At 42.0% G+C, this 18,415-nt stretch overlaps 1 protein-coding gene across 1 annotated transcript in view; it reads left to right on the top strand.

Moving 5' to 3' along the window:
• Positions 1 to 18,415, top strand: part of LOC126212941 (ankyrin-3-like) — a 94,593-nt gene that overhangs the window by 39,965 nt on the left and 36,213 nt on the right. Inside the window, exon 3 of the mRNA XM_049940458.1 lies at positions 15,418 to 15,994. Coding sequence (XP_049796415.1) covers positions 15,418 to 15,994 — 577 coding nt within the window. The remainder of the gene's footprint in view (positions 1 to 15,417; positions 15,995 to 18,415) is intronic.

An 18,415-nucleotide genomic window follows, 5' to 3' on the forward strand; every position in this document is an offset into this window, starting at 1 on the left:
AATTTGTGTATAAATGCAGTCATTGATGTTTGATGTGGATAGGCTTCTGTAATTTATGGTGTTCAATGGAGAGGTCAATTTTGTCAGTCTGCGTTAACCTAATACATTGAAGGATTATTTCGTTATTAGCTAATTAGTAAGTGTTTGGGTTACTTGGAGGTTATTTTAATTTTATTTTATTTCTCTTTCTTGTCTGTGCATAGTGAATAGTTAGAATGGATCCTGAATTGAAGGAAAAGGTTGTGGAGGAGGTAGTTAGAAAAATGGAGATAGGGCAGGAGGACAAGGATGAGTCAGGAATTGGTAGCAGTGGAATGTCAATGGACAGCCCATTGGGTCATTCAACCGGTTACCCTGAGACACCGGTAAAAACAATTATAAAGGAACTGAGTCTTGAGGATGGACTATCGCAGTCAGTAATACTTAAGGTGCTCCAAGGAATCGACAAGCATATGAGAGAGATGATCCAACAAATCAACAAGCGAATAGAAGGGATGTCCAAAGGAAGTGAAGAAACCAACAAACGTATAGAAGAAATGTCCAAAGGAAATGAAGAAATTAAGAAAGAGAACAAAGAAATCAAGAAAAGTATAGCAGAGATGTCCCAAGAAAACCAGGAAAACTTAAGGAAAGGACTGCAGAAATTCCAGGAACAGATGAGAATAACTCTTCAGGAGAGAGATGACAAGCTACAGGTGAAGGTAGATCAACTCCGAGAAGAGATGAACGATAAGAGAGAAGAGATAATCGGAAAAGCTGAGGGAGATGTGAAGGATGTCGAAACTGAATTGGAAGGGAGAATGCGAGAAATGGAAGCATACCAGAACCAACGGATTGAAGATGTGATACAAATTCAACAGCAGTGCCAAGTGAATATTGGTAAATTGGGAAATTGGCAAGTGAAATTGGAGGAGGCTGTCGAGCATGTAGTCACAAATGAGATCAAACAGCTGCAGGAGGGAGTCCAACAGCTAGAAACTAAAACCGAAGAGATTGATGGGAAGATAAATAGTGTCACCTTAACAGTAGGAGAGGGCAAGTTCGTTACATTAGTAAATGCTGATAATAGGTATACCCAGACCAACATGGGGCAAAAATATAAACCCAAAGGGGCATTACATCCAATGATATTTACTAAGTGGTTACGAGGAGTTTTCCCAGCACACTTACGAGATTCAGATAAAATTCAGTTCGCAATAGGCCTGGGGAGTTAGGAAGAAAGAAGAAGCTACCAGCTACAGTCAATTTCAGGAAGAATTTTTAAAGAAATACTGGTCCAAAAGTCACCAATGTGCGACACTTGAAGATTTACTGCATCACAAGTCCCTTAATATTTGGAGAGGTACCTTCAGAGAATTTGCTGAGCATCTATGGGAGTTGAATGAAACATTACAGCAGCCATTGAATGATGACATAATGATATCAGCAATTAAAAGGAGGTTAAGTCGTAGGATGCAAGAAGACTTATCTGGAAGCCTGATTAAAGATAAAGATACTTTAATGGAAGTATTGGAGCAATTAGAAACTATTCGTGCACAGGAAAACAATCAGATATGTGATCAGAACCAAGGTGGAAATAATTACCGTCAAAATCAACTTAATGGCCCACCGAATTACAGAGGTAGAGGTGGAGGTAATGGACATACGAACCATGGCAATGGTCGACAGTTTTACCACAATCATGGGAGAGATGATGATGATAATGACAGGAATTATGAGAGGGAAGAAGATAGACGAAGGGATCATGAGGTACGAATTGAAGAAAGTTAGTTGTAGGGAACCAGCAACTCTTTTGCTGGTATACCAAGTGGCGATTGGTACACTCCCAGCCGGGTGAGACTACATTTCTCATTTCAAGTTTCACTTCTCTATCATCTTTCTCTATCGCTAGATTAAGAAAGTTAAAGTATAGTACTTAGAATAGGCAGTGGTCATCCAAATAATACAGTCAGCAACGAATTGAAGAAAGTTAGGTGTAGGGAGCCAGCAACTCCTTTGCTGGTATAACAAGTGGCGACTGGTACACTCCCAGCTGGGTGAGACTTTATTTCTCATTTCAAGTTTCACTTCTCTACCATCTTTCTCTATCCTTAGGTTAAGAAAGTTAGTGTGTAATAGTTAGGATTGGTAGTGGTCATCCAAGTAATTCAGTCAGGAACCATGTAGCAGATTTATAGTTGACTTAAAATAAGGATAAGTAGTTACTGTTGATGTAGAGTATGAGATGTCAAAGAATCAATAAGTAAAAAATCAGCTTAGTGTCAGTACATTGCAAAATTATTAGTTCCAGAAGTAATAAAATGAGAACTAGATCATAAAGCTAATGTTTATAAAATGTGGTGGGAAGCTAATTGGTCAAACAAGAGTTTGTGTAATCTTACAGAGTTGTTTTATGCGGCATGAAAAGGTCAAGCAATTGTAAGAGAATTGAAGTAATGAATCAGCTTGTAAGTAGATGAACATATAAAGACACAAATACATGAGGAGATAGTTGTTCGAATAAATGATGTGAAATATTATGTACAGAGAGACTAAGGAGTCTGGAGTAGTATTTTTATGCAGTTATTGCAGCGAATATGGAGGATTGATGCAGGTCGAAGATATATATTTGTTTGCAGTTGAAGTTGCTGTGAATTTGAGGGAGTTATGTGTAATGAAGTGTATTGAGTATGAGATGTTTGAAGTATTGAAGTATATGGAGGATTGATGTAGGTTGAAGATATATATTTATTTGCAGTTGAAGTTGCTATTAAGTTGAGGGAGTTATGTGCAATGAAGTGTATTGAGTATGAGATGTTTCAAGTATTGAAGTATGTCATTTAGCACATGAGCAACATCAGTTTGCAAGTTAGTTGTAGGTATACATGTTGATCTAAAGTGTGCTGATAAAACAGAAAGTGCAACTCATGAGTAATGATTAATTCATGTATCCAATTAGCTATCAGAGTCAATTATGGTTGTGCTTAGGTCAAGCTTTAGAAGCAGAATTCTGGCACTGTGTAATGAATAATAAATATCCATATAGCAGATTTGAATTAATGTCAATATAATAGGAAATATTGTACCTTTCATGTAAGCTTTAGTGATAACAATTCACATATGGCAGTAATGTTTGGCAAAATGAAATGATCCGTAATTAAAAATGTTTCATTGGGTGGCCACATTAGTTATGGCGATGCAAATAGTTATGTAAGACATATTTAGTGGTATAATGGAGCATTTAATATTATTGAATCTGTAGAGGTATGAGGAATTGTAAAATAATTGCATACGTCAAGGTGTAAATGCTATATTTTGTTTTGATATTCAATTTTGCTTGTGTTAAAGACTCAAATGAATAAGTTGTGAATTTCTTCCCTAAGTTTGATGTGTGTTGCCCAAGTGAGTTATAAGTTAGAGTGATAGTAGTATGGACGGCAGGAACCCCGCTAAAAAGGACGGCATACCAAAGGGGTACCTGGCATTCAACCAGTTTGTTTTCTTGTCTTTGCTGTAGCTAGTTATAAGAGATTAGCCAGTAACAAGTATGTAATTAATGGCCCAGACAAACCTTTGAAAATGAAGATTTTTGGTAATTGAATGTAAGACAAAAATTTTTATAAATATTTACCATGCTATGTTAATTAAGATATATTGATGTTGTATAATGTTTCTGTAGGGGCAGTTTGCTACCAGAGTCAATAGGGTATTAATTGTGATATGATGTAATTTTCAGTGTTTGAACCAGAACTTAAATGTTCCTCATTTTCATTTATATGCTATGTGATAATTTTTCCTAGTATTCTTTTTCCCCTGTGGCTACAAAGAAAGTTTTTAGGGCAGGGATGCAAGGGATCAGTGATCCCACGAACATTGATGCTAGTATCCGACGCCCAGGTTGATAGTAGACAGGAGTCGATTGTCAAGCGCTGCAGTAGGCAGTGAGACTAGTGTCGAGTGCGGAGTAGTACTGGAGAATATCGAGTTAGAAGTGGTGCTGAAAAGAAGAGCAAGAATGGTGGTCAAGTAAAATTCGCCAGAATATGACGAGTGAGCACGTCCCCCTGATCGTCGTGGGGTTGACCCTCACTAATACCGATTTGCGAGTGATATGAAACAGAAAGTGACAAGTGCCGAATTATGTGTTTCGCGTCAACTGCGTCGGCCAGCAACAACCATGGATTGCACTGAGGATTGTTGTGAATGTTAACCATCAGCATTGCGTGTGACCAGGTACTGAAAATCAACAACCAATAAAAAGATGTAACTGTGATTAGACGTGTAAGGCGAAGGTAGCAACTGCCTCAGCATTTGTGTGTTAGTATGAAATATATATATCAGTTTGTACATCACAACCTTTGTGGTCCTTAATAATAGACAAACTTTCTATCATTTCCACTATTCAATCTCAGAAGAGCTGCACTCGGTTGAAATACCCCCGAAACCAACAGAAAAACCAATAGCCTTTCTTCCATTAAGCACACGGCCATATAATCGTAATAATTAACTGTTTGGCGGCTTCGGTAAATTACACAAAATCCAATAAGGAATTTTAATTGGCGGTGTTTCAATCTCCATTGAGGAGGGGGTTAGGTTAGTGGAGGCAGGCCAAGTGTACATCCTACACCATATGGTGGGTATTCTGGGTCTAGCCATCTTGATTGACATCACGGTCGCCATCTTGGATGACGTCACGGTGGCGATCTCTGGTGGCGACGATATGAACTAAGTCAGTTGGAGTCCAGACTCAGTGGCACACGCACTTGTTTGAAACTGGTTAAATAATAAAGACAAGTACATTTTTCCCACCATTTTTATAGATGTGACGCATTATCATGTTGGAATTTGAGCTTCCCGCCATTTCATGGGGGAGGGGTGGTTGGGTTAGTGGAGGTAGCCCAATTGAACTTCTTCCCGCCAAAATCCGCCATCTTGGATAATGTCATCATGGCGCTCTCAGGTGGCAACGATACCATCTATACAAGTTGTGCTCTATAGCTCGTGGCGAACACACATGCTTGAAAGTGGTTAAATAATAAAGAGAAGTTCCTTTTTCCCGCCATTTTTCCTGGTGTGACGCATTATCCTGCTGGTATTTGAATTTCGTGCCAATTTTTTTTTCTGGAGGGTTAGGTTATTGGAGGTAGCCAAATTGACCTATCTTCCTGCCAAAATTCAAACTTCCCGCCAAAATCCGCCATCTTGGATGATGTCATGCGCTGTTGCCAAGTCTACAGGCCGCCATCTTGGATGACGTCATGGCCGAAATCCTCAATACATCTGGCACAATGGAAAGTGTGGCCACAGCAGCCTTGGTTCTCTACTGCCCTGATACGTTTGGACACGACTCTTGACAGGTGACACGTACATAAGCTTCCTGTCTGATAACCTGCATCCATTCGTGTCCATTGTACATTCCAACGGACTTGGGCAATTCCAGAAGGACAATACGACTCCCTACGTGTCCAGAATTGCTACAGAGTGGCTCCAGGAACACTCTTCTGAGTTTAAACACTTCCACTGGTCACCACACTCCCCAGAAATGGACATTATTGAGCATAAGTGAGATTCCTTGCAACGTGCTGCTCAGAAGAAATCTCCATCCCTTCGTACTCCTGCGGATTTATGTACAGCCCTGCAGGATTCATAGTGTCAGTTACCTCCAGCACTACTTGAGACAGTAGTCGAGTCCATGCCACGTCGTGTTGCGGCATTTCTGCATGCTGACAGGGCCCTACATGAAATTTCTTTGGTTCTTCAGTGTATGTAACATTCAAATGCTTAGTGTGGGTAATTAGTTATACTTGCAGATCGTTAACCTTCCTACATGTAGACATACATGGTGTAATGGGTATAACTGGAGATATTTCTACAGGTGACTGAGAACAGTGTACTAAACAATATTATATCAGTACTTGCGCTATTTGCAGACTAATAATTATGGCTGTTAGTGGTCGTACGTTTTAGATGGGTTATTACTTGCAAGTACACATGGCACAAGCAAGCCATTGAAAGTGTACTTTTCTATGGGCAGCAGATCAGGTATTGAAGGGTGGATGCGTAGAGGCAAAATGAAAGTCTATAGTGACAGGCGTAGTCCATTTTTTCGTACAATTATGACGGTGAAGTACACAAGATATATAAAAAAGAACTGAAAGAAGTGTATATGGTTGCTAAAACCTTAAGTGCCTATACAATTTAAGTTAATCTTATTAAACTTTATTTTGTGTCTCAAATATGTTTAATTTTTGTGTCAGAAAAATCTGATAAAAAACAGATGTAATATGCATACAGGAGAGACGTCTTTCGTTATTCGGGAATGAGACTAGATATTATAGATAAACCGTAGAGTATTAACAAAATGCACACAACAGTATAATGTTCACGGACGAAAGAAAAACACTGGAGCAATCGCCTGTTCTCTGTTGACCACACAGGGGCAGAAACGAAAGTAGGAGAAGTATTGTGAAAGCATCACGGAGTTTTTGAGCATCGAGGAACAGGGTGTGTAGTCTCCAGATGGACTTGCATTTAGAGCAAAACATCTTTCCAACCCTGATTCCTTGGCCACCAAGTTGTCTTGGCGTGGAATACGACGACCACGGTGAGGTACAGCTATCTGTCCTCAGCAGGGAGCAGCCTCAACGACAACAACATTTAATGCGTAAGCACTGTAAGTTGTGTATGGATATATGTACAAAGAGACATAACCAACGAAATGTTTGACACAACACAAAATATAAACGTTTTCCTTGTGGTTACAAGTGTGTGAAAGGAAAAGCCAACAGCCAATGCACAAAAGATGTGTATGTGAGTATGCAGTGATTCTGTATACCTGCTTCAATATTGCCTATATGTGAAAGGGTAGTCCATGGTGTAAGCTGTTCTGAATCAGCAGCTTAAATGTCCAAACGCCACCTCTATTAACCCTTTAGCGACAGGTAGACGCGAGTGCATATTTCGTCCAAGCTATCCCTTTCCATGATGTTGCACCTGGCGCACGGCTCAGCTCCAGAAACAGGTGTTCCTCCTGTGCCAGTGCGTGTCTGCGGCCAATCACTGGCACTGAGGACAGTTGACAGTGATCAAGGACAGCGACAGGTCATACATAAAGCACGCCAGTGGCGAGACGCAATCAATACCTCCACTGCACGATTAACAACGGTGAAGTCATTGATGACAGTGCCATTAAAGCACAGTTATCAAACACATTTTCCGAAACTAATTCACCAAAGAAGACGAAGTAAATATTTCTGAATTCCGATAAAGAACGACTGCCTAGATGAGAAACATAGAAGTAGAGACATCCACGGTGTAGCAAAGCAGGTTAAATCACTTAATAAAGGCAAGGCCTCCGGTCCACATTGTATCCCACTCAGGTTCCTCTCCGATTACGCTGATGCTGTAGCTCCATATTTAGGAATTATATACAACTGAGTGCTCACAGAAAGTTCCGTACCTAAATTCTGGAAAATTGCTCAAGTCACACCAATACCCAAAAATGGAAGTAGGAATACTCCGCTGAATTCCAGACCCACATCAATAACGTCGATTTGCAGTAGGGGAAGATACACTGTGTTCGAACATTATGAATTACCTCGAAGAAAACGGTTTATTGACACATAGACATCCCGGATGCAAAACACATCGTTGTTGTGAAACACAACTACGTCTTTATACTCATCAAGTGATGAGTGCTATCGACAGGGCATGTCAAACTTATTCCATATTTTTAGATTTTCAGAAGACTTTCGACACCGTTCCCCACATGCGTCTTCTAACCAAACTGCATGAATATGGAAAATCGCCTCAGTTGTGCGACTGGCTTCGTGATTTCCTCTCAGTAAGATCACAGTCCGTAGTAATAGACGGAAGGTCATCGAGTAAAACAGAAGCAATATCCTGCTTTCCCCAAGGAGGTGTTATAGGCCACCTGTTGTTGCCGAGCGGGGTAGCCGCGCGGACTGGGGCGTCTTGTCACGCTCCCTGTGACTCCCCCGTCGGAGGTTCGAGTCCTCCATCGGGCATGGGTCTATGTGTCGTCCTTAGCGTAAGTTACTTTATGTTAGATTAAATAGCGTGTAAGCTTGGATGACCTCTGCAGTTTGGTCCCATAAGACCTTACCACAAATTTCCAGATTTTTCCCTCCGTTGTTCCCGAACAATATTAACGACATAGGAGACAATCTGAGTAGCCCTCTCAGATTGTTTGCAAATGATGCTGTTATTTACCGTCTTGTTAAGTCATCAGATGACCAAAACGAACAGCAAAATGATTTAGATAAGATATCTGTATGGTGCGAAAAGTGGCAATTGAAGTTGAATAAAGAAAAGAGTGAAGTTATTCACATTAGTGCTGAAAGAAATCCAAAGAAATTTTGATTACGCGATAAGTCACACTTAATGTTAAGGCTGTAAATCCAACTAAATACTTGGGGATTACAATTACAAATAACCTAAATTGGAACGATCACATAGATAATATTTTGCTTAGAGCAAACCAAAGACTGCAGTTCATTGGCAGAACGCTTAAAAGCTGCAACAGCTTTACTAAAGAGACTGCTTACACCAGGCTTGTCCGTCCTATTCTGCAGTATTGCTGTGCGGTGTGGGATCCCCATCGGGAGGGACTGATGGACGACATAACAGTACTGCGCTCGTTTTTCATTCATAATTGACTCTTGTCTTCCAAAGCTGAAAAAAATGTATTTGCCTAAGGTGAAAGACGTAAGAGCAATATACTGGCGTATGTTTACGATTATTTGGTTTATTAAGGAATGCCTACGTTTTTAGCATTTGTAGACTTAGAGAAAGCTTCTGACAATGTTGACTAGAATACTCTCTTTCAAATTCTGAAGGCGACAGGGGTCAAATACAGCGAGTGAATGGCTATTTACAATTTGTACAGAAACCAGATGGCAGTTATAACAGCCGAGGGGCATGAAAGGAAAACAGTGGTTGAGACTGGAGTGAGACATGGTTGTAGCCCATCCCCAACGTCGTTCAGTCTATGTACTGAGCAAGCAGTAAAGAAAACAAAAGAAAAGTTCAGAGTAGGAATTTAAATCCGAAGAAGAAATAAAAGCTTTGAGGTTTGCCAATGACATTGGAATTCTTTCAGAGAGAGCAAAGGACCTGGAAGAGCAGTCGAATGGAACGGACAGTGACTTCAAAGGAGGATAAAAGATGAACTTAAACAAAAGCGAAACGATGATAATGGGAAGTAGTCGAAATAAATCAGGCGAGGCTTAGGGGATTATATTAGCAAACGAGGCACTTAAAGTAGTAGATGACTTTTGCTATTTGGGGAGCTAATTATCTGATGATGGTGGAAGTAGAAAGGATGTAAAATGTAGACTGGCAATGACAAGGAAAGCGTTTCAAAAGAAGAGAAATTTGTTAACATCGAGTATAGTTTTAAATGTCAGGAACTCGTTTCTGAAAGTATTTTTATGGAGTGTAGCTATGTATGGATGTGAAACATGGACGATAAATAGTTTATACAAGAAGAGAATAGAATCTTTCGAAATGTGGTGCTACTGAAGGATGCTGAAGATTAAATGGGTATACCACGTAACTAATCTGGAGGTACTGAATAGAATTGGGGAGAAGAGAAATTTGTGGCACAAATTGATTAGAAGAAGGGATCTCTTGGTCTGCCTTTTCTTGAGGCATCAAGGTATCACCAGTTCAGTATTGGAGAGCAGCGTGGAGGGAGACCAAGATATGAATACATTAAGTAGAAAGCCGTAGGTACTTTGAGATGAAGGAGCTTACATAGGATAGAGCAGCATCAAACCAGTCTCTTAACTGAAGACCAAAACAACAACAACAACATGTTTACGATAGAAATCAGGAAGGAAAGTTATTCATACAGGGTAACACTTCGAGATTGAAATTTTCACACTGCAGTAGAGTGTGCGCTGATATGAAACTTCCTGGCATATTAAAAGGGTGTGCCGGACAGAGACAAGAACTAAAGACCTTTGCCTTTTGAGGGCAAGTGCTCTACCATCTGAGCTACCCAAGCAGGACTCACGTCCCCTCCTATGGGCTTCAGTTCTACCAGTACCTCGTCTCCTACCTTCCAAACTCCACATAAGCTCTTCTGCGAATCTTGCAAGGCTAGCACTCCAAAAAAGAAAGGATATTGCGGTGACATAGCTTAGGCACAGCCTGGGGTATGTTTTCAGAGTGAAATTTTCACTCTGCAGCGGAGTGTACGCTGTTATGAAACTTCCTGGCAGGAGTGCTAGTGAAGTTTGGAAGGTAGGAGACGAGGTACTGGCAGAACTGAAGCCCAGAGGACGGGACGTGAGTCGTGGTTGGGTAGCCCAGTCGACAGAGCAGTAGCCCCCTGAGTTTCGAGTCTCGAGAGGAGGAGGAGGAGATTAGTGTTTAACGTCCCGTCGACAACGAGGTCATTAGAGACGGAGCGCAAGCTCGGGTGAGGGAAGGATGGGGAAGGAAATCGGCCGTGCCCTTTCGAAGGAACCATCCCGGCATTTGTCTGAAGCGATTTTAGGGAAATCACGGAAAACATAAATCAGGATGGCCGGAGACGGGATTGAACCATCGTCCTCCCGAATTTTAATCTGCCAGGAAGTTTGAGGGTGACAATTACTGACCTACATGAAATGAAATATTCATAGCTTCTGAACGGTTTCCTTTATGACGTTCAAATTGCACTGTTGGCTGCGGGGGATGATGGGAGTTTGGTTCAAATGGTTCAAATGGCTCTGAGCACTATGGGACTTAACATCTATGGTCATCAGTCCCCTAGAACTTAGAACTAATTAAACCTAACTAAGGACATTACACAACACCCAGTCATCACGAGGCAGAGAAAATCCCTGACCCCGCCGGGGATCGAACCCGGGAACCCAGGCGCGGGAAGCGAGAACGCTACCGCAGGACCACGAGCTGTGGACGATGGGAGTTTGCGTATGCACGTGCGCCTTGTTGTTGTCGGCTATGTGCACGAGAAAACGTCACGGTACAACGTACCTGAACATATACCACTTGTGAAGGCCCACTACACGAGCAATAACAGCCCAAATTCGGCTCAAAGGAAGTGGTGCGACAGAGATCAAGATGAAGACAACCGGTCCGTGTGTGCTAAAAATCAAGGATATAATTCGCAAGTTTGAGAGAACGAGTAGCTTTCGTGCTGACAGTGTTCGCAATGTCGGTGGACCAAAACGGATGGAAACGCCTGAAAACATCAAGATGACAAGCGTTGTGTTTCAAACCAGCCCCAGGAAATTATCAGACGCGCTGCACAACAGCTGGGAATCAACTGGGAGGCACTGCGACGTATAGTTGTTGAAGACCTGCATCTTTTCCCATACAAAATTCAAACTCCTCAGCCATTAAGCCCGAGGGCCATGGAACAGTAGTTTTGTTTCGCCTACACTCTTGTCTACAGAATTGACGAACAGGACTTTGATGTGAATATGGTTTCGTTTCGCCCCTAAGCGAAATTGGCACCTGTGGTGGACTAAGACTGCGCATTCGGTGATCGAGAAGTCTCTGCACCCTCAACGGGTGACTGTGTGGTGTGCAGTCTCCAGTCACACAATAATCAGTGCAATATTCTTTTGGTGACTACCGAACGGTACATAAAAGTTTTGGAAGATGATATCATCACGATTATCCAAAGTTACCCAGGAGGCACAGGCATGGGCCTCGATTGGCCTCCATGTTCTCTGGATCTGAATACATCGACTTCTTTCGGTGGGGCTATATTAAGGTCAAGGTGTACAGCAATAGCCCAGAGACTGTTGCTGAGCAGAAAACAATTCAGGAACTCACCGCCAGCATCGATTTTCCGACACTTCAGCGGGTCACGCAGAATTTCGCTATTCATCTGCGCCACCTCATCGCCAATGACGGCAGGCACATCGAAGATGTCATAACCTTAATCCGAATATATGTAGTGACGTTTACATTTTGAATAAATTGTAACTCGCCGAACTTTGTAACTAATTAACATTTTTTTTTCTTCTTTGTATACAGTCAGCCAGAAAAATGTATGCACACCATAAGGAACGAAAACTATTATTTATGTGTTTATTTTACAACTAATAATTCATCACATATGTTGTACAACTTTCAGCTTAGCATAGGGTTACTTTAAGTGTTAAAATGTTTACAGTCGGCGGCTATACACATAGCAGAATGACGAGCGGTCGTTAAAATTCTCTAAGCACTATGGTACTTAACATCTGATGGCATTACTCCCTTAGAACTACTTAACCCTAACTAACCTAAGGACATCCCACATATCCATGCCGGAGGCAGGATTCGAACCTGCGACTGTAGCATGAGCGCGATTCCGGACTGAAGCGTCTAGAACCGCTCGGCCACAGCTTCCGGCTCGTCGCAACTATGTCTGTCACTGTTACAGTGGAGATCGCTGCACATGTCGCTGTAATCTCCTGGCGAAGTTCCTCCAGCATGCGTGGCTTATGTCGATAGACGTTATCTTTCACAGTTCCCCACAAGTAAAAGTCCGTAGGTGTTAGACCTGGCGACCGTGGAGGGAACACAATGGGTCTTCTTCATCCAGTCCAATGCCCCAGCTGCGGGACACGGTGGGAATTAGAATGCCCATCGAACACTCCATGTTGTTGTCGGCCACTTTTATGTGTATGGATTCGTTAGTAAGTGAAATTGGCACGGTTGGGGCTGAAAGTCAGTATTTGGCGATCGAGATGTCACTTCACCCTCAATGGGAGATTGTGTGGAATGCAATGTCCACTCATGGATTATCCAAATTCACCATGGAGGTGCACTTTTGGGACCATTCTGGTTCTGATGCACACAGAGGCCACTAGCATTGGGCCTAGATTGTATTCACTTTCAGATAAAACAGCTATGCCATGCATACCTGCTCTATTCTCCTGTATTACTACATGTAACACTTCTCCCCCTTCCTAAGTACCTGTTCGTTGAATAGATTAAAGACAATTGTTTATAGTACACCACCCTGCCGGACTCATTTGTGAACATGCGTAGAACCTGTGTAGAGTGCACTCCAATGGAAGTCTTCTCTTTTATTATACAGCTTCCACACAACATATCACTCTCTATGCGTATTCCTACTCTCTCCTGCATCTCAAACTTTATTTGGCCATTTTACATCCTGAGACATTTCCTGTATACCTACCAAAGCTATGTATTTACAATTTCAAATTAAGTTTAATGATATTACTCCTTCTTGGATTCTTCGTTTTTTTTCCAAATCCAAACTGACTTTCTGATAATCGTGTGTCAACTGTTCGAAGAGAGTGGAAGCTTTTATTTGATAAGGCATTCACAACTAAGCTAAGACTTCGGTAATTTTCGTATTTTAAGACATTCCTCCTTTAAGGACAAATATCGTATAATGTTTTCCTAGAATATGAGGGCAAATTCCCCTGTTTCTATATGTTACGATCGGGAGTATTTAACAGATTTCTAATACCAATTCTTCCACATTCGACAAATTCAGCTAGAATGTTATCTTTCCCAGGGCTTTCTTGTTTCTCGTATTTTCAGAGGTAACTGATAGAAAATAAGTGCAATAAATAATAGTAATTTAAAATGTCAATTAAAGGATCAACCTGATCATCTAACGTAGTAACTGGAACTGTGACTATTTTCAAAGCTAATAACAGCTTGTAATGAAGAACTCACACCAACAAAGGTCAGTTATCAGTGCCATCTGCAACAATTTGGTAGGGTGTCATCAATTATCAAATGACAGAAAAAATGTGTGTTGAAAATATGGCATATTCTCTATGACTGGCTCTGACATAGCCCCCTACAGTAATGGCTCCCTACCTTTCTGAGACCATTATCCCAGAGTGCAAACAGACACTATCTAGAGCTCCACCTCCCCCACCCCACCCCCCCTACCCTCCCAAACACACACACTAAGTCATCGTCTTTAGCAATTAACTAAACTCCACTAAGAAGAATATTTCCTTTGAAAATTTTTATTTTGAAGGTGATGAAAGGTAAATGATACTTAGCATTTGTAGACGTTTTATTAAACCTCAGACTAATGTGTCAATTATACAATTGGTACTTGTTATTTGTAATGATGTAGCCGTTCTCACTGCGTCTAAGACTACTCAAAAATGGAAGTTAGCTAACTGTCTGCAGTGAAGTTACGCAGTTGTTACAAAACTTGTTTCCTCTACACCACTTCTATCTCTATTGACACTTGTGTCACCCTCACCCTGCACCTTTACTTAAAATCAATCAAGTGAAAATTCGTGCACTCTACTTACTGTTTCTGAATCACTTGATTGCAGGGCTCCTTACTTGTGCAGTGTCAGAAATCGAACGATTTTAACTTGCCATCGCTTTGAGTCTGACTAGGTGCCACAAACAATAATAAAAATAAAGTACTGTAGACATCTTACACTACAATAGTAGCCACTACATTGTAAGTGTTGAGTTGAAGATTAATATTTTTTCATTTATTATTCTGAAGTGAGTGATGACGAAATTTCTGGTCATTTGCTACAAATTTTTATGAGATATTGAAATATATGTGATCTATATGTCTCGATTTCTCCATCATGGTACAAAGTGAAAACTATTGTGTGCAGCAGGAGGATTATGTGTGGAAGATGAAGTTCATATATTCGTTTGACAAGCTGTAGCATGCACCACATTGTGTCATTCATTACTTCTATAATTTAAAAATAAAAATTAATTAATGTTAACTTATGCAATAACTATTACATTGTTGTGAAATAGTAATGATAAACATGATCTTTTAGAAATAATTTAGTATTGTGAGCGAAACACAGTTGGACACAGTTGTTTGTACCCCACATAAATTTTAATTTTATCCACTGGGGGAGGGGGGGGGAGGGGGCCGTTATGCCACTACCCTACAAAATATTGGGTGTTGTCATGTTGGAATATTTCAGAAGTTGCCATCAAGCTATGCCCGCACCTCTATATCATTTTTCTAGAAAGTCATTCCAGACTGTGACAGCAGTTAGTTGATCCCCTGTATCAGTTCCTGGAGAGAAACATGCTGGGCTAGCGGTTAGGGGCAGAGGGATACAGATTTCAGACATAAAATATCATTGTTTTCTTAAATAAGTGCAGAAATTGGGACTGTGTGTTGAATAAAATATGCTCTTAGTTTTGTGCTAGATCTCCATTTTGATACTTTGAGCAAGTAATTGTAGAAAGAGACAAATGATAGGCAGCCTGTATTCCTTCCGTGGCATTTTTTACACGCAAATAGGGAAGTTTTAAGAGGAGATGTAATAGATTTTCAAAAGTATTATTTCCTTCATCTACACACTTTAATCTATGTTGTGTGTGAAATTTATCCTGATGGCAGCTTTAAAAATGCCTTTAAATTGATAAAATGATTAACTCTGCACTGGCAGCCAATCCCACCTTTCCCTTGGGAAACTGTTCCAGAATCCCTCACAGTGGGACGAGTTCAGGAGGCTGAGGAGGCCACGGCCGTGGATCTGGGTGCCCTGCTGGACGCCGGGGACGGCGCTTTGGTGACTCTGCTGGCCGGGGACACGCGGCTTGTGGCTCACAGGGCTGTCTTGGCCGCCAGGAGTCCCGTGTTTGCGGACATGTTCCGTCGCGTCACTGTAGAGGGCAGCAGCAGCCAGCTCGTACTCTCAGACACAGAGGGTCCTGTGCTGCGCCAGGTGCTGGCATACCTCTACACCCTGCAGGTGCCCCAGCTGCCCAGCATGGCCCCACAGCTGCTGGTCGCCGCCGACGTATACGGCCTGTCTGTACTGAAAGCGAGCTGTGAGGAACAGGTGGTCGCCCAGCTGTCTGTCGAGACTGCGGCAGCCGCAGGTGTTATCGCGATTAGGCACTCCGCTAACAGGCTGAAGCAGGCCGCCGTCGCCTTCATAAAGGCCCACTTGCTCCATGTGATGGCGACGCAGGGCTGGGCTGAGGCTGCAGTCAACGACCCACAAACTGTTGTGGAGTTGACTCACCTGATTGCAGAGACACCGACAGACACCAGGTAAGCATGAGACAAGCTGTTCAACTATGTTACACAGCTCTAAGTGTGCGTACTGACAAGCCTTCAATGTCCACCACAAAGTTTAATTAGATGTGCATGTGCAGTAAAATACACTACTACTGATATCCATTTTCTTGTATACACTATGTGATCAAATGTATCCAGACACCTGGCTGAATATGACTTAGAAATTCAATGAAGCCCTCCATCGGTAATGCTGGAATTCAGTGTGGTGCTGGTCCACCCTTAGCCTTGACCTCAGCTTCCACTCTCGCAGCCACAAGTTCAATCAGGTGCTGGATGATTTGTTGGGGAATGGCAGCTCATTCTACAAGGAGTGCTGCACTGAAGAGAGGTATCGATGTTGGTCGGTGAGACCTGGCACGAAGCTGGCGTTCCAATATACCCCAGATGTGTTCTGTAGCGTTCAGGTCAGGGCTCTGTGCGGGCCAGTCCTTCACAAAGACGTCATGCAACCACTCAGCCACAGCCCATGCATTATCAAAAGATGCTCTTTCATGTTGAAAGATGTAATCACCATCCCCGAACTGCTCTTGAACAGTTGGAAACAAGAAGGCGCTTAAAACATGAATGTAGGACTGTGCTGTGATAGTTCCACGCAAAACAACAAGGGGTGCAAGCACCTTCCATGACAAATACGGCTATATCATAAAACCACCGCCTCCGAATTTTACTGTTGCCACTACACATGCTGGCAGAGAGCGTTCACAGGGCATTCGGCATACCCACACCTTGCCATCCGATTGGCACATTGTGTACCATGATTAGTCACTCCACACAACGTTTTTCCACTGTTCAATCGTCCAATGCTTACGCTTCTTACACCAGGCGAGGCGTAATTTGACATTTACCACTGCGATGTGTGGCTTAAGAGCAGCCGATCGATCAAGAAATCCTAGTATTGTCACCTCCCGTCTGACTGTCATTGCACTTGTTGTGGATACCGACGCAGTTTCGATTTCCCGTGTGATGTTCTGGATAGATGTGTGCCTATTACAGATTACGACCCTCTTGAACTGTCGGCAGTCTCTGTCATTAGACAAACGAGGTCGGCATGTACGCTTTTGTGCTGTATGTGTCCCTTCACGTTTCAACTTCGCTATCACATCGGACCTACGCATGTTTAGGAACGTGGAAATCTCGCGTACAGACGTATGACAAGTGAGACATCAATCACCTGACCACATTCGAAGTCCGTCAGTTCCGTGGAGCGCCCCATTCTGCTGTATCACGGTATGTAATGTCCACTGAGGGCGCCAATATGGAGTACCTGGCAGTAGGTATCAGCACAATGCACCTAATATGAAAAACGAATGTTTCTGGGGGTGTCCAGATACCTTTGGTCACATAATGTATGTCATACAAATACCGGCGTTGTCTGCATTAGGTTGTCACACACTAATAGAATAGCTTGTCTAAATGCTCTCAAGGAACACGCATGCTCGAAGTAAGCAAACATAAAGACATTGTACTTCGCAACTAAGCAGGTTAAATGCCACAAACAAGAGCCGATGTCGAACATTTCAAATACGGTATCTCGTAAACGACTCGTACTTGGATCCTGCAACAAACACCACTGACATTCTGATCTACGCTACTTTTCGTTTGTTAATGTCAATAGGAGTTGGTCTATTTAGAAAAGTGTATCTTGGCACAACAAATACACTTCCTAAGTATTAGTACAATCTATGGATTGGCTAACAATAAGACCTCCAGACTACCAATCCACAGTATGAAAACAGCAGATGAATAGCACTTTCAATATCCGCAATGTTTCTGGAGGGAGCATTAGGTGATTTACCCTATATATTGGCAAAATAGTAAAATTTCTTCCATACTGACACTCTAACCTGGATCCTGGAAGTTGTTAAGGCCATTGCTCGCATAAAGTGGGAAATCCAGGTTCGGGTCCCAGTCTGGCACAAATCTTCTAATGTCACCAGTAGATTGTAGAGTGAGAATCTCATCGTATTTTAAACTGCAAACACATTTCTAATGCTAAATACAGCTGTGAACTGCAGCAGGGTCTGTTCCTTCAGACATGCATCCTTGTCTGAAGGACATGCCATAGGAGGTTTTTAAACACAGGCACTGTAAGTAGTATTCATATGCCCAGGTAAAGGTCGTGACAACAATAAGTAGGTTTCTTCCTGTGTGTGAGTTACAGTGATTGTTCTACAGCAAGACATGGAAACTCACGGTGATGTGTGGAGTTTTAGGTCGGTCATTGAAGCATGCTCGCATAGACGAAGTTGTTCGGCGATCGTACTTGCACATTGGGAAATTCAGATTCCAGTCCAGGTCTGACATCAAGCTTTTTACATCACCAGTAAACTGTACAGTTGGAGTATCATCGTATTCACGATTGTGAATACATTTCTCGTACTTCATGCAGCTGTA

The sequence above is a fragment of the Schistocerca nitens genome, chromosome 11 (genome assembly GCF_023898315.1).
Source record: "Schistocerca nitens isolate TAMUIC-IGC-003100 chromosome 11, iqSchNite1.1, whole genome shotgun sequence".
NCBI classification, from domain to species: Eukaryota; Metazoa; Arthropoda; class Insecta; order Orthoptera; family Acrididae; genus Schistocerca; species Schistocerca nitens.